Source organism: Gorilla gorilla, chromosome 1 (assembly GCF_029281585.2).
Source record: "Gorilla gorilla gorilla isolate KB3781 chromosome 1, NHGRI_mGorGor1-v2.1_pri, whole genome shotgun sequence".
Classification (NCBI taxonomy): domain Eukaryota; kingdom Metazoa; phylum Chordata; class Mammalia; order Primates; family Hominidae; genus Gorilla; species Gorilla gorilla.
The window spans coordinates 72,799,293-72,820,007 of NC_073224.2; the positions used below are offsets into that span (position 1 = coordinate 72,799,293).

The 20,715-nt window shown below is 40.5% G+C and overlaps 1 protein-coding gene across 4 annotated transcripts in view; it reads left to right on the top strand.

Annotated features, from left to right (window-relative positions):
* Positions 1-20,715, top strand: part of COLGALT2 (collagen beta(1-O)galactosyltransferase 2) — a 108,000-nt gene that overhangs the window by 77,717 nt on the left and 9,568 nt on the right. For all 4 annotated transcript variants that reach the window (XM_055367360.2, XM_004028039.5, XM_019027822.4 and 1 more), the window contains 5 exons: positions 5,315-5,391; positions 9,041-9,147; positions 14,585-14,717; positions 15,828-15,955; positions 19,349-19,555. In XM_055367360.2, the coding sequence (XP_055223335.1) occupies positions 5,315-5,391; positions 9,041-9,147; positions 14,585-14,717; positions 15,828-15,955; positions 19,349-19,555 (652 nt within the window). The remainder of the gene's footprint in view (positions 1-5,314; positions 5,392-9,040; positions 9,148-14,584; positions 14,718-15,827; positions 15,956-19,348; positions 19,556-20,715) is intronic.

Sequence of the window (20,715 nt, forward strand, 5' to 3'; positions counted from 1 at the left end):
TAAGGAGCCAATGAAGGTGTTAGAAGAGATAATCAGGCTGTAAGGATTTATTCAACACATACTGTACCCCACAGATTGTTCAAGATGCTGGGCATAAAGCAGTGAACAAAACAGGCGAAGCCCTGCCATCAGGGAACTTACATTCTAACACAGAGAGTTAGACAATAGACAATATATCTGGGAAGCAGCCATATGAATATTTGGGTGAAGAATGTCCCAAGTGGAAAGAACAGCACATGTAAAGACTGTTAGGCAGGAAAAGCTTGGGGGTGTTCCAGGGAAAAAAGGCCAGCATGATTGGGGTATAAAGAATGAGTTGGGTCAAGGGAGATGAAGTAATGGAAGAAGAAATGTCCAGATCACACCGAACATTCTGGCCATGGTAAGGAATTTAGATTTTACTCCAAGAGTAATGGGAATCCGTGGAAGATGGGGTGGGGCAGAGGGGGCATGGCCTGATGTGACTTGTGCATTTAGAAGGATCATTTGGGCTGTGGTGAGGATACTAGATTGTAGGGGACCTCTCTCCTGGTAGGACATGATGGTGATTGGGATGTGAGCTCTAGCAAGGAGTTGATGAGAAACAGACAGGTTGAGGATATATTTTGGTGGTGGAGCAACAGGACTTACAGAGACCTGAATGCAGTCCATGAAGGAAAGAAAGGAATCAAGATGAGTCCAAGATTTTAGCCTGATATGCCATTTACTGAGATGGGAAAGACTTTAAAGAAAAAGACTGGGGGGTGGGGAGGTAGTTTTGGTCACGTAAGCTTAAGATATTTAATAGGCATCTAAATAGAAAGGCAGAAGATAGTTGGATATATGAGTCTGGAGTTCAGGGAAGAAACTCCAGCTAGAGACAGATATTTGAGAATCATCAGCATCAGAAGGATATTTGAAGCTGTGGAACAGTCTGAACTCATGTAGTAAAAGAACATAGGATGAGAAGAGGACAGATCCCTGGGGAAGACAAAACAGCCAGAGAGCTAGGAGGAAAAATTGAGAAGTGTTTCAAGACGGAGCCAAGATGCTGCTGAGAAGCCAAGGAAAATAAGGATAAAGAATTGGTCATTGGTTCTGTCAAGAGAGAGGTCTGTGATGACCTTGACATGGGCCACTTCAGTGCAATGATGAGAACACAAATCCATTCAAGTGGACTGAAGAGAAGCCAATGGGGAGATGAGAAAGCTGAATTTTGATGGGATGGGGAAATGGAGAGATCGGATGGAGGCTGTTGGGGGTGAGAGGTCAAGGGAAAGGTTTTTCTGGTTAGGTTGTTTGTACTGTTTTTTTAAAAAAATAGAAATATAACAGTATGCTTGTATGCCAGTCACAAGGATCCAATATATAAGGAGATCTTGATGATGTAGAAGAGAAGGTAATTGTAAGGTGAAAACAAGAGGGTTTTTGTCCTGGGTTGCGGCCCAGAACAATATTGCAGAGGCTATACTAGATAGAAACTTCATCTACTGTGGCAGATGGGATGGCAGAATGTATTGATACACATGCAGTTTGGTTTGTGGACTTGAGGTGGATTGAAAAGGTAGATCTAATTTGATTTTGAATATTTTCTTTCTGAAGTATATAGGCCAGTCATGAGCTAGACAGAGATTTTGGAGATTTTAGGAGAGAGAAGACAAAAGATACAATCTCTCAAAGAGTGGGAAAATAAATTTACTATGAAAGGACGGTTACATCATTTGGTGGTGTCAAGTGCCAATTTGACATCTGTGATTGTAGCTTTGAAGTGACTCAGTCAACACAATTGTGTATGTTTCTCACAGTAGTCCTCTTGGTGCTGAGTAAGTGGGCAACGGGTTTAACCAGGATTAGGGTTTTATCAGGCATCAGTGGACGAGAATTGAAAATCTTGTGAAGGGGATGGTCAGGGAATTTCTGAATTGTAGACTGGAGTTTTAGAAATCAGAGTTGAAGAATTTGAGTGAGGTGGGAGAAGGGTTATGACGACAATGACTAACACTTATTAAAAGCACTGTGCCCATCTCTTTTCATGTGATAACTCATTTGGTACATTAGAAGCTGCACAGAGAATTTGGGGATGTGGTGCCTTTGGGAGATGAATGACAGGAGGCCAGATCTTATAAAGATGTTAGATTTAAATGGTCTATAAAGCATGAGGAGATTACTCTTGCAAATTACAGCATAAGGTGATAGGAAGTCTCAGGTACCTGCTCTCAGTATTGACATTTTGAGACAACAGTACATCATGTAAAAATTATTAAGATAATTGGACTTGAAGTCATGTCTAAAACTGAGTTCCAGCTCTGCCAATCACTCAGTATTTGACCTTGGACAAGTCTACATCTGGCTTGGTCTCAGTTTCTTTATTTGTAAAAAAAAAAAAAAAAAAACCAACCACCACAAAAAAGTGAAAATAAAATTACATGGTGACTATGAAAACACCTAGCAACCTGTTAAGCCCTTAAATATAGTGTTGAGTGTGACTGTTACGGTTGAGAACAGAGCTGTGCAGCAGAAGATTATTTTGACAACTGTGAGCATGATTAATTAGAATAGGAAAGACTGAGAGCATGTGAGTGTTTGAAAAAAATCAAAAACAGCCCAGGCATAGTGGGTAAGGACCCAAGCTAGGCTGCAACAATGGAAGAAGTTCAGGAGAAGTTATAGAGAAGAAGCGGTAGGATTTGATCCAAGTACAATCTATCATGTACTATTCCAGACATGACTGGGCTTAAATGAGCTACTCTGGACCCAGCCCAGTTGCCTGGTTGGCTAATACCAGTGGCCACCAAGGATTAGCTCTGGGGATGATGTGGAATGGGAGTTAAGAGCTCCGGTAAAGGAGTAGGACCTAGGTTCAAATACCAGCTCTATCAGCTCTGTGATCTTGGGCAAGTTATTTAATGTTTGTTTCCTTGTCTATAAAAATAGAGACACTCATACATATCCCATGGTACATGTGAACATTAAATATATGTGATTATATATGTCAAGTATATATGTGACATATATATCACTCACAGAACTCTGGGTTCTGTGAGTGATAAGACCTCTGTAACAATGGCTGTAATTATTCACATTAGATCTTGAAACTATCCCGAAAGCAATGAAGCCCATTGTCCCAAGTGGCAGTACAGGGAAGGATTATTTCCAGGAAGGGATTTAATGAGAGACCAGATCAATTATGAAAGATGGAGTCAGAAATGACTACAAACAGAAGCCAGGATATACCTAACCTTCAAGTCTGTTGTCAGCAAAGATACATCCTTCTCCCCACAGACTAAGTTTCTTAGGTCTGACTCACTGTATCACTTCCTGTTTTCCTCTGTGGCTTACTGCTGCCTTCAGTGGCAAAACCCAAGCACACTTCTCTGATATTTTTGCTCAGTGATGACTTTCGGGAGCCAACCACTTGTGGCTTTTTTTTTTTGCAACACTTGTCCTGTGAATGCAATGACTGCCTATGTTTGATGGAAACAAAGTGGCTAAAAGCAGTCTCTTTGGCTGAAATGTTAAAGCCACACAGGCCATGTGAGTCCAAAGGAGACCAGCAGCCTAGAATGGGTAACTCAAAATATAACATCTTCCCAAGTCTCAGGCCCCAGGAGGGAGAGCGAGACAGCTCCTCAGACAATATCATGAACAGGAGGAAGCTGGTACATTAAGCTTCTTTCTCTTAAAAACCTAACCCTGTACCTGGTGGACCCTCCCTATTGATTTTAAAAGAAATGAATAAGGAGTGGAGTGGAGCAGAAAGGACCAGAATATTCTGGGCTGCTATTGGGAAGACAAAGACATGCACTGCATATGCACAGAAATATGACTGTAAGTGTCACGTTTGAAGTAATGAGACCAGCTCTTGTGTTTGGCCTAAGAACTCTGTCTCACTACGTTCTAACATTTCACACCATTCGCCAATAAGTAAAATTGGATGTCAGGATTTCTCTATAATATTTCAGTGAAGTTAAACAGATCATACCCTTTGGACAGTATCTCAGGATGGGCAAAGTTATGCTGGAATATAAAAATCTGATTGGCTTCATACAACAATGGCTTATTTCTTGCTATCCAAGTCTGCAGAGCAGGTGTCTTTCCTGGGAGCTGCCCTTCATGTGTTGATGCAATGTTCCAGGCTGCTTCCAATTCGCATCTGCTATCCACATCCACACATGCCGCTATGAGCACAGTGGTGGGACCAGGGGCAGTGTCGGGGGAGCTCTTGGAGAGTGGAGCAGCAGCACCACACTATAAACTTTCCCCAGAAAGTCATATAGCCCTGAGTAACTTCAAGGGCAAGAGAGTGTATTCCTCTCCTGTGCCTGGAATAGAGGTGAACAGATACGTTACAGTAGTCATGGCCATTACCCGTAGTTCTTTCAACAACCCAGTTACCAGCTATCATTTTAAATTTTCTTTGTATTATCCCTTTAAGGAAAATCAAATGAGGACTTTGAATTTGTATAATACTAAACATTCTTCGAGGACTTTGAATTTTTATAATACTAAACATTCTTCAAGGCTTTTTCAGGTTTCTTAACCAATGTTACTTCCAAACTTTAAAATACATAGTTTGCAAAGGAAGCTTTTTTAGAGTATCAAATAAATAAAATTTTCATTATTGAAGAAGTAGTATCACTCCCAGCTGGCATCTTCCCATTAGACATGGGCCAGCTCTCCGTGGTTAGATCCTGTTAAAGCAAAGGACCTTTTGCGCACCCACAGCTAAACCTGCCCAGGTGGGATAAAAATAGTCCCCCACTTTGACGATTTTAAATGCAGAGAAAAAAGTGTTTTTCAGTAAAAATTCTAGCCTATTTCTGAGCTCTTTCATCATGGGCCATAGTAAGTAATAGCTAAGAGTTGTTGAGCATTTACTATGTTAAAGTGGTGAGTGCTTTGCACGCAGGTCTCATTTAAATTTTATAACACAGATACACTTCTATTATCCCAATTTTACACCAAAGAAATGAGCTTAAAGAGGTCCCCTAACTCTCCTACTCCTTCGCAAACCAAGGTTTGGACCCAGATCATCCGACTCTGGAGCCCTTCCTCTTAACCATTATCCTAAACTGCCTCCCAAATATTCTTGAAATAAGTCTTAAGGGAAGTGGAGCAAATGTTGCAATCTCCATATAATCAAATGCTCCTGAAACCAGTGCCCTGACCAGCAGGGTTCCTGTGTGGCTACTCAATCCTGGAGAACTGCTGCCATTGTCCCCTGCCCTGTATTTCCAAGTTGTATTCCAACCCTAGAGATCAGGCATGCGGATGGAATTCTGATTTCTGACCCTTTCATTAACAAAGCACTCTGCATGTTTCTTGTGTCTTCCAGTTGACCGTCCTCCAATGGAACCCTCCCAGTATGTTTCAGTTGTCCCTAAATATCCAGACAAGATGGGATTTGATGAGGTAGGAAAGGTGTCTATATGTGTGTGCACATGCACACGTGTGCAGGCTTGTGTGTTCATTTTGGAACACAAGCCTGAGCTTGCATCTGAGAGCCAGCAAGATTGGCTTGGCTGCTGAAATGGCTCTGAAGTCTTGGGAAAACTACTTGGTTTTTGTTGTTCCTCAGTTTCCTTATCTTAAAAAAAGGAGTATCATGATAAATGTAGTTAATCATTTACTTAGAAAGAAATTACCATTTAGTAATGAAAGTGAATTTGATATTTTCTAGGAGCAGATATTGTGATATTTTTAATCAACCTTTTTATCAAAATTCAAGAGTAAGATAGAGAGGATACATGTTTTAGATATGGAGGACTTTAATTTTATTCTGCCACATCTGAGCAAGTGGAAACTATTCTGGAACTTTCTGTGCTTTCTTTTCTTTCTACTATTCTTCCATGGAAAAAGGTTGGAGAGCAGGGTTGAGAGGACAAAGAAAGAAAAAAAAACATATTTGTTCTAAAATTCTGCCTTTCAGCAGGCAAGAACTTCCTAATAATATTCTAAGGGTAGTATTTATTATTAAGTTTTAGTTGTATAAAGAATGAAGTAGAAATATTAAGAGGTCCCCCTCCTGGTAATATGCGTAACAGATACTTGGCAGGGACTGTGACTCCACATCACTGACTCTCTCATGGGTGTCCCCTGTAGCTGCTGAACAGTATTCAGAAGGAGCTTGGTGGTCTAGAAGCTAGGGCAGTGCCTCAGGAGTCCACAAACTGAGAACTCTTCCATGGACTCTGGATATGTAACAGATCAGGCTTTGAGCTTGGTGCTAATTGCCACTGATTAATCGAAGGAAGATGCCTTGTTTATCACATGGTAACATATACATACATATAGGTACATGTCCCCAGAGTATAGCCTTCTCAAAGGGATTTGACGCTAGAACTGGGAATTAAGATTTCTTCCGTAAAACTGATTTGGAGCTATACTTCAGGAAGGGGGAAAGAATATTTCATGATTATTAAGTGGGGAAGAGTTAACAGCTACTATGCTATTTCCACAAAGGGCAGAATGAGAAGAGATGAGCTACATGTAGTAGAGAGGAATAAGACTCATTTGCAAATAGTTTTTAAAAATGATCAGGGCTACAGAGAAGGTTGTCCCACACCCACAGTGGACCAGCTTCCACATATTACTGTAGCTTTCCTTCCCTACAGCTCTCTCTCGGTTCCCTAGGTGAAAGGACCCAAGTGTCCTTACATAGATTCATTTCTCCTCCTAAAAACATTCCTATGAGGACCAAACCAAACAAATAAAACAAGACAAAACCAGGATCTTCCAGTTCCGGTCTTCTTTGGGCAGGACACGGTGTAAGGACTGGGTCACTCCTAGAGCCCTTCAGGAGAAGGCCAACTCCATGAAGTGGCACAGGCTCGGAGACTCTACTTTCCTGAGTCTGAGGTTAGTCACCTCTCTGTATGGAACAGAGATAGCATGGTAGAAAAAGGGCTTTTCAGGGGCTTTTCAATCCTCCTCAGACTCTGTGACCTCACTGGTGGTGTCTGGGCTGCATTTGGCTCTGACGCTCTTTTCTCTGTTTACTGTTCACTAAGTGTGAGTGAGCCGTCTGTGTTTTTACTTCGTGGCTACAGTTTTATTGCACTTGTCCTGGCAGGGACTGGAACTGGATTGTTATTTACTGAAAGTCTTCCCAGACTGGAGGTCTCTGTTTTTGGGGGCCTTTTTGGATTTATTTCTGTTGATTTTTTGTTCTGTTCTGTTTTTGTTCTCTTAGAGTGACCTCGGGTGGCTTCATGTTTATACCTGAGAAAATGCCCTTTCCTTTCCATATCTGGAAAATTAGGGGATGAGGCATGACCCATCACAGTATGATTCTGACTAAAAGAACACAACCCATTAAGTTATAAAGTCCCAAGTAATGAGGCAAATAGAGTCACCACAGAAAATTATGTTTTTTACAAAATAATTACCCAGTTAGGTAAACAAGGAAGGTAGTAAAATTAGGATGCACTTAATCTACTTGGCCCTAAATCAGGTGGACAATTTCTTCAAAGGGAATATCTTGCTCCTCCATCAGTTTCTACACCCAGGGATTTATAAATGGATAGAAATGAGAATATTTTGCAAGGAAGGGTTGAAATTTTAGTTAGTGTAGCTTTTAATTCCAGTGAAACATATATTTATGACTGCATTCAGAATGACCATGTGAACCAAACCTTAACACAGTACAGTCTGAACTCCAGACTGGTTCTAAGACAAAGTTTCTCCTTTATTCTGGCCATAGCAGAAAGCCAACTTTATTATAAACCACCTGTCTTAAACATTTTAATCTGTACTGAATTTGAAAGACAAGTTTGTGCACCTCCCTATTTTTATAGAACTGGACCCATAAACATTAATGTTTCCTCAAAGTCATCCAGATGGTTAGTCAGGTTGAAGTCAACACCACCTGACTTGTTTCTATAGGTTTCTGCTTTACCATGCTATGTGTCATCATCATTTCTCACTGGCAGTTAAAGTCACTAGGTTAACATTTAAAATGAGTTTCTTACTATTTGTAGCAAAAGGACCTTATTAAAACATTGATTTATGTGTAAAGGCATTCACAAAGCTTTAGATACTTCTATGGTTCATTAAATCTGGGAATATTGAGGACATCCTCATTATCTGTAACTCTTGTTGTCCTTGTTAAAAATGAGTTGGCTGTAAATGTGTGCACTTATTTCTGGTTCTCTGTTCTGTTCCATGGTCTACGTGTTGTCTATTCTTATGCCAGTACCATGCTGTTTTGGTTACTATAGCTTTGTAGAATATTTTGAAGGCAGGTAGTGTGCTGCCTCAAGCCTTGTTCTTTTTGCTCAGGACAGCTTTGACTATTCAGGGTCTTTTGTGGTTCCATGAAAATTTTAAGATTTTTTTCTGTTTCTATGAAAAATGTCATTTGTATTTTGGTAGAGATTGCATTGAATCTGTTTATCACATTTGATAGTATGGACATTTTAGCAATGTTAATTATTCCAATCTATGAACATGGGATATCTTTCTTTTTTTAATATCCTTCCATTTTTTTTCCATCAGTGTTTTATAGTTTCTGTTATAAAGATCTTTACCTTCTTTGGTTAAATTTATTCGTAAGTATTATTAATTTTTTTTGTAGTTACTATAAATGGGATTGCTTTTTCTATTTCTTTTTCAGATTGTTGTTAGCATATATAAATGCTAATGATTTTTGTGTGTTGACTTTGTATCTTGCAACTTTACTGAAGCTGTTTATCAATTCTAATGGTTTTTTGGTGGCATCTTTAGGTTTTTGTAAACATAGGATCATATTGTCCTTTGACTTCTTAAAGAGTAGTTTTTTAAACTTTCCTATTTCAAGAGAAGGGAGAACATATTTATCAATGAACATCAGAAAAACAAAGAGAGTTAAGTCACTACAAAGAGTTGAGTTTTGAAAATAATTCAGTTTGAATTAGTATCATCTACCTTAAACACTGATATGAGATAGAAATGAATTTTCACGACAGTTCTTCCTATCTTTTCCACTCCTTCTTCTATCTGAAACATTTACTAAACTTTTCAAACAGCCTAAAAGAAGACTTGAGTAATTTATGTGTCTTTTCCCTTTTCCTTCTTGCATTAGATTTTCATGATAAACCTCAAACGCAGAAAGGACAGGCGGGACCGGATGCTGCGCACACTGTATGAACAGGAGATTGAGGTCAAGATTGTCGAGGCTGTGGATGGAAAGTGAGTTGGGTTTCTTCTCCCATTGCAGATGTGATTGGAGTGTGGATGTGTCTCCTCTGACAGAGAGTTAGTCCCAGGTGGGGCTCTAAGTCTCTTTGGTCATTAGAGGATAGTCATATTTTCAAAACGGCCACCTGTAGTAGCATTTAAGTTAATTTCATCCTGTAGAGCAGGCCTGAAATCCACTCACCAGCCAGTGGTCTTTGGTCTTCATTACACTGAAGGCTCACATTGGATGTGATTGTCCCATCTCTGGGGGTTCTTGCAACAGTTGTGGTGGTTTTCAGCCTTCTGTAGTGTAACAGAAGGAATGTGTTCAGAATTGTGTTCAGAGCTGAATTAGAGCATAAAGTGCTGAAACTTGGTCAATCTGAAGAAAATAGATGGAAAAATGCATAAAGGTGTACATTTCCTGTTGCATGAGATGCCTGCCACAATCTGCCTGGACCGATCACAGTGGCCACTTTTCCTGGAAATATGGCAGGAAAGTAACACAGGGAACCTGGTTAGATCCCTCCTTTTTTTTTTTATCTTGTTCGGCTTTGCCCTTTTATTTGACACCCTAAACTATTTCAAGGCATAGATTTTTATAAAATGTGCCTTTCCATGTTATATGTTGGTTTAGAATATCAGTAGCTTTGTTTTCTATTTGCATAACTCCAACTAAGGAGTATGACTAGCAGCTGTTGAAGTTCTTATGACTCCCTTAGAGAATCTCATCAGTGTTTCCCAAAGTGTGACCTGGACACTCACATCAGAGTCCCCACGGATGGTTAAGGGGACAGCTCCCTCAGTCCCATCTCAGACCTGCTGAATTATGCTCTGTGAGGCTGGACCCAGGATCTGCATTTAAGAAGCCTCAAGGTGATTCTTAGATAGGATTACCCCATAAAATACTGTATAGCCAGTTAAATTTGTCCCAAACATCACATGGGGCTTGGTTATACTAAAAAATTATCCATTATTTATCTGAAACTTAAATTTGACTGAGTGTTTTGTGTTTTTCACTTCCTAAATCTGTCAGCCCTATTCTTGGGTGCAGTAGAGTTTAGGAACCACTGCTTCAAATACCTCCAAGAACCCCAGTCCCATTCATAGACCACATGGACCAGGGAAACTAGTTGAGTAGTGAGAGTTCTTTATATATCCTGGATGCAAGTCCTTTATCAGATATGTAATTGTCAAATATTTTCTTTAACTTTATGCATTATCGATTGTCACAATTTCATGATGGTATGCATTGAAGCAAAAGAGTTTTTCATTTTGATGAAATCCAATTTATTTTTTGTTCTTGTTGCTAGTAATTTTGGTGTCATACCTAAGAATCCATTGTCAATTTCAAAGCCATGAAGATTTACTTCATGAAATTTTGTTCTGAGAGTTCTACAGTTTTATCTGTTACATTTAGGTATTTGATCTATGTTGAGTAAATTTTTGTATATGGCATGAGGCAGGGATCCATATTCATTCTTTTGCACATGGTTATCCATTTGTCCCTTCACCATTTGTTAAAAAGACTTTCGTTTCCCTTGTAGAATTGTCTTGGCACCATTGTAAAAAATCAGTTGCCCATAAATGTAAGGATTTATTTCTGAACTCTCTATTTTATTTGATTGATCTATATGTCTATCCTTATGCCAGTACTATACCGTCTTGATGACTGTAGCTTTGTATTTAAGAAGTATGAGTCCTTCAATTTTGTTATTCTTTTTCGAGTTTGTCTCAGCTATTCTGGGTCCCTTACTTTTTCCATATGAATTTTAGAATTAGCTTGTCAAGTTCCACAAATAAAGAAAACAGCAGCTGGGATTTTGATAGGAATTGCATTGAGTCTGTAGATCAACTGGGAGAATATTTCCATGTTAACAATATGAAGTCTTCTGATTCATAATCATGGAATGTCTTTTTATTATTTAGATCTTCTTTAGTTCTTTGAATGATGTTTTCTCATTTTCAGTATACAAGTCTTGCATTTATTTTGTTAAATATACTCCTAAGTATTTTACTCTTTTGATGCTATGGTACATGGAACTATTTCCTTAGTTCTATTTTCAGATTGTTCATTGCTAAATGAATAAGAATACAATTGATTTTTGTATATTGATCCTGTATCCTGCAACCTTGCTGAACCCTTTTTATCAGTTCTAATAGTACTTTTTCCTTTGTGTGTGTATATTCCTTAGGATCTTCTACATACAAGACCATGTCACATGCAAGTAGAGATAGTGTTATATGTTCCTTTCAAACCTGGATACCATTTATTTCTTCTTCATGTCCAACTACCCTTGCTGGATCATCAAGTACAATGTTGAATAGAACTGTTGAGTGCAGTTTCTTGATTTGTTCCTGATGTTAGAGGGAAAGCATTCAGTCTGTCACTGCTAAGTATGATGTTAATTGTGGGTTTTTCACAGATGGCCTTTACTGGGTTGAGGAAGGTCCCTTTTAGTCCTATTTTGTTGAGTGTTTTTATCATAAAAGGGTATTGGATTTTGTCAAATGGTTTGTCCGTGTCTGTTAAGATGAACATGTGACTTTTGCCTGTTAATATGGTACCTTACTTTGATTGGTTTTCACATGTTAAACCAAACTTGCAACCCTGGGATAATCCTGGGACCCATTTGGTCATGCTGTATAATTCCTTTTATAAATTGCTGGATTCTCTTGCTAGTATTTGCTTGAAGATTTCCACATCTATATTAATAAGTGATATTGGTCTGCAGTTTTCTTATAATGTTTTTGGTTTTGTATCAAAATAATATGGCTTCATAAAATCAGCTGGGATGTGTTCCCTCCTCCTCTTTTTTTTTGGAAGTTTGTGAAAGATTTGTGTTAACAATTTTTAAACATTTGGCAGAAACCCCTAGTGAAGCCATCTGGTTCTAGGCTTTTCTTTGTGGAAATTTTTTTTATTACTAATTAAACTTCTTTTCTTGTTATTTATTTACTTTCTATTTCTTCTTGAGTCAATTTTGGTAGTTTGTACCTTTCTATCAATTTGTCCATTTCATCTAGGTTATCTAATTTGTTGCCATACAATTGTTCATAGTATTATCATATAATCTTTTTTACTTTCATAAGGTCAGTAGGGGTGACCCCTCTTTCATTCGTGACTTTAATAGTTTGAGTTTACTTTTTTTTAATTCATCAGTTTAGGCAAATAATTGTCAATTTTGTTGATCTTTTCAGAGGGCTGACTTTTGGTTTTGTTGATTTTTCTCTATTGTTTTTCTATTCTCTAGTTCATTTATTTGTACTGTAGCCTTTATTATTTTCTTCCTCCTGTTTGCTTTGGGTTTAATTTTCTCTTTATCTAGTTTCTTAAGATGGATGGGAGGATTATTATTTGAGATATTCTATTTTACTAGAGACATTTGCAGCTGTAACTATATCTCCAAGTACTATGTTAAGTGTATCGCATAAGTTTTGGTATGCTGTGTTTTCATTCATCTCAAAATATTTTCTAATTTCCCTTGCGATTTCTTCTTTGACCCATTGGTTAGGAGTGTATTGTTTAATTCCACATTTCCGAATTTCCCAAGTTTCCTTTGGTTATTGATTTTTAATTTCAAACCATTGAGGTTGGAGAATATACCTTGTATGATTTCAATCCTTTTAAGTATACTGACACTTAATTTATGACCTATATGGTCTTTATGGTCTAAAAAATGGTATTTCTTAGAGAATGTTCCATGCACACTTGAAAGTGTGTATTTGGCTATTGTTGGGTGGAATGTTCTATAGATGTCTACTAGGTCTGATTGTTTTAAGATATTATTCAAGTCTTCTGTTTCCTTGTCTTCCTCCTGCCTAGTTCTATTATTGCAGGTGGGATATTGATGTCTTCCCCTATTATTGTTGAATTGTCTGTTTCTCCTTTCAATTCTTCCAGTTTCATGGTTCTGAGGTTCTGTTAGGTGCATATGTATTTATAATTGTTATGCCTTCCTGATGGATTGACCTTTTTTTTTGAGATGGAGTCTTGCCCTGTCACCCAGGCTGCAGTGCAATGGCACGATCTTGGCTCACTGCAAGCTCCAGCTCCCAGATTCACACCATTCTCCTGCCTCAGCCTCCCAAGTAGCTGGGACTACAGGCACCCACCACCATGCCCGGCTAATTTTTTGTATTTTTAGTAGAGATGGGGTTTCACCATGTTAGCCAGGATGGTCTCGATCTCCAGACCTTCTGATCTGCCCACCTCGGCCTCCCAAAGTGGTGGGATTACAGGCGTGAGCCACCACTCCCGTCCCAGATTAACCTTTTTATCATTAAAAAATGTCCTTCCTTGGCTCTAGCATGAATTTTGTCTGAGATTTATTTTGCCCAATATTAGCATAGCTCTGCCAGCTCTCTTGTCATTGCTGATTATATGATATATCTTTTTCTATTCTTTTACTTTCAACCTATTTTTGTCTTTTAATCTAAAGGCTGCCTCTTATAGATACCACATGGTTGTATTAATTTTTAAAACTTACTATGCCAAATTCTTCCTTCATTGCAGTGTTTTATTCATTTGCCTTCACTACATTTTTTTCCAGATCCTTAAGGTCAGCCAGAGGTGAGAGACTAGGGACTTCTCAAGTTTTTCCTGGGCGTGTGGACAGCCCTGAATATGCCTGGGGCCTTCTAGATTCTCAGGGATATTTTGGAGCAAATCAAACTGCCTATGGACCTCTTATTCCTTGGTTTTTCCTTTTAAGTTTTTTGGTGGGCTTCTTGTTAGCATCAGCTGATAATGCTTCTCAAACAACTGTAATGTTAAACAGTTGTTGCTCATGGGTTTTGACAAATGACCTGCAGATAGTGCTGTTCACAGAAAATGAACTCTGAGTCAGGTCAAATCAAGACAAGCTCTGAGAATGTAGCTTTTCAAGGAGCTACTAGACAGGTTGAATAGAGATTATTTTCTGGGGGCAGGTCTTTAAGGGAGTCTCAGTCCATTTTGTCCCTGCCAGTGGCTTCTGGGTTGGTGGGGTTTGCCACTATCTTAGTTGTGAGGCTACTGGTTTTCAAGGCTTTTGTAGGGCTGGGGTGAACAGGTTAGGATTAGGGCAGCTGTGAACTTCACAAAGCTCACTGTGTTAACAGAGATTCAGCAGTAGGTCTTGATCAAACACTCCTTGGATTATTGCAGTACTTTAACTAATTTCCATAGGAGTGTACTTATTAAATCTTGTCAAAAAACTGATGATGCTTAGAACTATGTTGGGCACTATGAGGGATACACAAAAATATGATACCCTCTTGTCTTCCCAGACCTCATAATACTAGTGTGACACATTAGCCTGGAGGAACTTCTAAGGAATAAAGGGAAGCCTCTCTGTCTTTGTCTGTGTGGGGGAGGGGTATTTGCAGAACTAACTCTCTCTTTCTCTGGCCTTTGTGGTGGGGACCTTTGACTTGTTAATTTCCAGACGTGTTTTATGTGATGCAGGGCACTCAACACAAGCCAGCTGAAGGCACTGAATATTGAAATGCTGCCTGGCTATCGAGATCCCTATTCCTCCAGGCCTCTAACAAGGGGTGAAATTGGCTGCTTTCTCAGCCACTACTCAGTCTGGAAAGAGGTAAATAATGCTTTATTCAGATTGCAGTTTTACGATGAGGAGAAAGGAAAGCAGGCTATCGTAGGTGAATTAGGGCCAGATGTAAAGTGAGCCCGCAACTGTTCTGGAAATGTGCATGAGAGCTGCTCCTGCCTTGTGTCTCCCTCTGACCCAAGACCAGCAACAAAGGGGCAAGGAGGAGTAGCTTTGGTGCCACTTGGGATGGTGACGGGGGAGACACCCATGTCCTATGTGCCACACTCTTATTAATTCATTATCATCATTAGCAGGAATGCCTTCTATTATACCTATTATGACATCACTTATTAAGTGATTTTATACAAGAAATCACACAGAAGTCATGTGAGGTGGGTTGGGAAGGACAGACCACCTTTACCGAAGAAGAAATTATTAAGTAGCTTGTCCAGGTAAGAAGTGGCAGAGCCAGAAGTAGAACCCCTGTCTTACAGATCAAGACATATCTGGAGGGGGTATTGGTGTGTGGGGTTCCTGATAAACAGTTTCCACAACCAAAAAGAAAGTCCCTGAAGAAAGGCCCCTTGAACACTTTCTCTTTTAATGATCCAGTCTATGCCTGCCTTTGTTTTCTTTAAACTTTAAGTGAAATGTGATAAATAGGTATAAAAATATATAGATCAAAAGATACAGCTCAGGGAAATTTCACAAACCGAACAACACACCCATGTTAATCAGTACACAGATCCAGAAGCAGGTAACCAGCATCCCACAAGCACCCCCCTCCCCCACCCCGTACTGCCTTCTGGTCATCAGTCCCCAAGGGCAGTCACCATCCTGACTTCTAAAGGCATTGAATAGCTTTACCTTTGTGTGTACTTTCCCTTATATGAATGGAGTCATGCAGTATGTGTACTCTCCTAACATGACATTTAGGAGATTCACCTATAACGTTGCATTTAATTGTGATCATATATCCTCACTGCTGTGAATATGCCAAAGTTTATTTATCTATTCTACTGTTGATGGCCATTTGCTTAGATTCCAGTTATGAATCTGTGCTATTAGACTCGTGACTTTTTAATACTTATTTATCTAATAAAAATTGGGTTTCAAACTTTTCATAGGGTATCTTCCTACTGATGACTTTTGCAGGTAATTGATCGAGAGCTAGAGAAGACTCTTGTAATTGAAGACGATGTGCGTTTTGAGCATCAGTTTAAGAAGAAGCTGATGAAGCTGATGGATAACATTGACCAGGCTCAGCTGGACTGGGAACTGATGTGAGTGACAAGATGATCTTACGAGAGGGCTCTGAGAGGCACTCAGTCCTTTCCAATGGGCAGAGAGCCCCACCTCCACAGCCAGTAGGAGATGCAGCTTAAGCTTCCACTTATCTAGTTTTCTTTCCATAAATGTTCTCAGAAATAAAAATGGGTAGAGGTTAGCCACTGGATTTTGCATCCTTCTACTCTTCAGGGTGGGAAACTGTGGACGATTGTCTGAGACCTGGAGTCAGCCTGCAGATCAGGGACCTTCAGACAGAACCAAGGTGTGGCACTGAGCACTTACTTAGGAGCACAGCAGAAATCCCACCCTCAATTAACGTGGCACATGGAGTGGGTGTGAAGCTGGAGAAGAGGCCATTTATTCAAGCTCTAAAGTCCTGTGTCATATATAAGACTCAGCTCCCGGGACAGCAGGTTGCCTCTGCAGCTTCCGAGAAGGTGGGAGGTTAGAGGGTCAGCCAGGTAGCTCCTCTTTTGGGAAATGGGGCTGCACAAACATGAAGAACATGGACAACTAGATTTGGGGAAGGGTCTGAGGCTGATGCAGGAAAACCAGGCTCACCAAGGGAGTGCTGGCTCTGAGCTGACATTTAGTTAATGTTCTTTGTCTACTCTCTGAGAATTGAGTGGCTTCTACTTTTTTCTTCCCTTCCCTTTCCTTTCATTTTTCCTCTCCCTCTCTCCCTTCCTGTTTCCTTTTTCTTCTTCCTCCTCTGCCTCCTCCTTTCTCTCTCTCATTTTCTTTTTGAAACAAATGACACTTTCAATTTCTCTCCAATGAAGCAGAAAGTTCCCAAGCATTGTGTTTGCTCCCAGCTGTGTCAAAGGCAATTCATCAACTCTGAGCCTGCTTCTTTGGAGCAGCTGCAGCAGAGGCGCTGTCCCTGCTTCTCCCACCCGCAGGCGGTATTTAACTGTGGGCCCAGGTGGAATACTTGTTCCCTCAGAAAATGGGCCACTCTGAGCTCAGAAGAAGCCTAGCAATGGCTCAACTAATGCGTCGCTGTGTAATAAGACACCTATGCCCTGTCAGATTTCAGTCATGTGGTCATGTGGTTTGGTTTGGCATTCTGCACAGTCCCTTGAGATCACTGTTTCTTCCTATATCCTCCAGAAGTTGCTGCACTGCAGCCGTTCTCAATGGATGGTTCCGCAGCCTGTGGTTAAGGCCTCACAGGCCTGGAAGCTACTTGATGTCCACGTGACTTGTATAAAGGCAACTTCACTTAAGCCTCATAATCACAGAAGACTGAGCCCAGGGAATCTAAGGTTTAGAGCTGGCATACGTTCCCGTTCACATATAGTTCGGTGGGTGCATTTCTCAGGACAAAGTACCAACAGATGCAAGAAGGAAGAACAGTTGTCTTGATAAGGATACAGGAAAAAAATGTTTTCTAAATTTCACAGGTTGATCAAGTCAAAATATCCCCTTAAAATCTATTATATAGTCTTAAAGAACTGTAACAGTTTTAAATTGTACCTGTTATTTTCTAAAACAAAAAAGAAACAAATGTTACTTAAACCTAAAACATGAAAGGTAATAAGCTCTTCATGATTGCCACATTACATCTTTCCAGGAAAAGAAAATAATAAAAGGGAAGAATAGAACAAGTCATTGGAATCATCGAGGGAGTGTTGTTCAATAGAAATATAATGCAAGCCACATATGTCATTTTCAGTTTTCTAGTAATCACATTAAAAAGGTAAAAATAAATTAGACTAAATTAGTTTTAATACATTTTATTTAACAAAAATATCCGAACAGTATCATCATTTTGGTATGTAATTAATATTTTAAAACCATTAATGACATAGTTTACCTTCTTTTTTTTTTGTACCAACTCTTCAAAATCTGGTATGTATTTTACACTTAGAACACCTCTCAATCCAGAAGCTAAATTTTCAGCTGTTTAAGTGAACTGGGCCGGGCGCAGTGGCTCACGCCTGTAATCCCAGCACTTTGGGAGGCCAAGGCGGGTGGATCACGAGGTCAGGAGATAGAGACCATCCTGGCTAACACGGTGAAACCCCGTCTCTACTAAAAATACAAAAAATTAGCCGGGCATGGTGGCGGGCTCCTGTAGTCCCAGCTACTCAGGAGGCTGAGGCAGGAGACTGGCATGAACCCAGGAGGCGGAGCTTACAGTGAGCTCAGATTGCGCCACTGTACTCCAGCCTGGGCGACAGAGCAAGGCTCCATCTCAAAAAAAAAAAAAAAGAGTAAACTGTCGTCCTACCAAAACAATGAACTTGTTTCATGGAAAATATATATATATTTCACACAGCTTCAATATTTAAAATTAAATTAATTAAAGTTAGAGCATTAACTCAGCACCTCTATCACTCTAGTTCCTCTCAAGTGCTCGATAAGAGTTTCCCTTCCACTGGATGAGACACGAGAGAAGCTCAGACTCCGTAATCTGAAGAGAGAGTGGCTGGGGATATATGTTTGTTGTCCTCAGAAGAACTGAATGTTGAACATAAACTTGTTCTACAAATCCTGGGATGCTCTCACAAGGGGGAATCCCTTGAATGTTGAAAGAGATTGTTTTAGGGCAAAATAGAGGAAGTACTGCTTTACCTGGCAGGCAAGAAGGAGGCAACTCCTCAGGTTGCTCCAGTCAAGCCCAAATCAATAGGTTCTGGACAAAAGTAATGGAGCACAGATCCATGGGTAGACTAGGGAAGATGGGAGTGGCCAAAGGTGCATCCTGTGTTGTAGAAGTTGTTCACGGAGGACGGAAGGTGCCTGGGGGGCCTTTCTCAGAGCAGCATGTCTGGGAGTAAGCCTGGCCACAGCTGGACGAGTGTGAGGCAGGAGAATGCCTGTCAGGAGCTGTCATTCATACTCCCCAAAAGGAACCCCTTAGGGCCACTCTTGGGTTCCCAGAACCTTCACTGCAGACTGACTCTTTCCCCCAGCTTATTTGGTCCTGTGTTTCCCACCAGCACTCGGAGTGCTGTGCAGAAGGCATCCAAGGCTGACACTCTGGGGACCTAAAGACAGCAGCCTCAGGATTCTCCCATCTGGCCTTTTTTTGTGCCTTTCCAACCTCTGTAAACACAGCTGGAAGCCCCATCCCATCTTTAAGAAATGATCTGAAAGATCTTTTAATCTTACTACATCTTACTTTCCGGCTTGAAAACCGTCCGCTAGGCAGGAATAGTGGGGGTGTTGATAAATGGAGCCAGCAAAATGGCCCCAGTGATGGCAGATGGCAGTCATGACTGGTGATTGGATCCACTTTGGGATGTGATACATCATTTAATGACAGACAGAGTCAGTCCAGGATTTCAGAGGTATCTATGTAAACCAAAGCTGTGCTTCATCCTTATCATGGCATAATAGTCAAGGTGGAATTTTTCTCCTCTGCTATTTCCTTACAGTTATATTGGTAGGAAGAGGATGCAAGTAAAGGAGCCAGAGAAAGCAGTGCCCAATGTGGCAAACCTGGTCGAAGCCGACTATTCCTACTGGACCCTGGGCTACGTCATCTCTCTGGAAGGAGCACAGAAGCTGGTTGGAGCCAATCCTTTTGGGAAGATGCTGCCAGTGGATGAGTTTCTGCCAATCATGTACAACAAGCATCCTGTGTGAGTCTCCCTGAACTGCCTGCCTTCCCTTGGGCATGGCCTCTTCATGAATTATGCTCCCCATTTCTGGTAGTACTTGATATTGTCTAAAGTTGTACTGCTTTCCTAAATGATCTTCTCATAATTATGATTAAGAGAGCCTAACTCAGGTGATTTATCCCTTTGTACAGATGGGAAGGTGAGGCAGAGATGGTGAGTGTCCTGCCCAGAGATTCTTGTAATATCCAGTTTGTAGTTGAACTGAATGTAATGTGCTTGGTGCCCTCCTTGTCTTTGCTCTTCTTATTTCCATAACCTCATACACCTCAAGGTGAAGGCCATCTTCCTAAGCACCTCAAAATTTCCAGTTCCTTTGGCTCAGGTCATTGGGTACTGTTGGCTAAGCAGATATACCCATTTTTGCATAGCTCACAATCTGGTCAGGAACCCAGACTCATGAACAAATCATCATGATATATTGTGATTCCTGCAATCACAAGGGTGTGTAAGAGGTTCAGGGAGTGTGGACCTGATACCTGAGCATGATGTCCATGGAAGAAGGGCAGTGTGATGCTCGGGGCTCCCATAGCCCAGGAGCTTACCCTGACCTAGCGCTTATCAAAAGGTGTGGCAATTAATGATTTACCTGTCAATCTCCCCAGTAAACTATAAACCCTTTGGGGCAGTAACAGTCTTATGCCTCTGTGTCCTTAGAGCCTAGTCCAAATGCTACACATAACAGCAGCTCCTAAATCATTAATGAATGATTCCTAAATTCATTAATGGAGCAGCATTCGTTCTAACCTTGGCCCCTTCTCTTAGTTGCTGGGTGATCTCGTCACTAGATGGTCTCATTTTAGCTGTTGAGATTTCCTATGCTGCCACCAGTTCATTTTGTCTCTTGTCCTCAGTAAAAATGGAGTTGTGTGCCCTCTTGTATATAACATGTCAGAGACTGACTTTATCTCTGTGTCCTGGCAGAAACATGGAGGTCAAACCATTATCCCCTAAACAAAAGGGAAATTACTACATTCAGATGTCACCTCATGTACTCTGCACAGGAGACCTGAGAGGGAGGCCAAGTCATCCGTCTCCTTTACACCTGTTGGAGCCAGAGTGGTGAGCAGGGAGCTAGAGCACAAAACCAAGCCTGCGTGCCTCTAAGCCTCCACATGCCACAT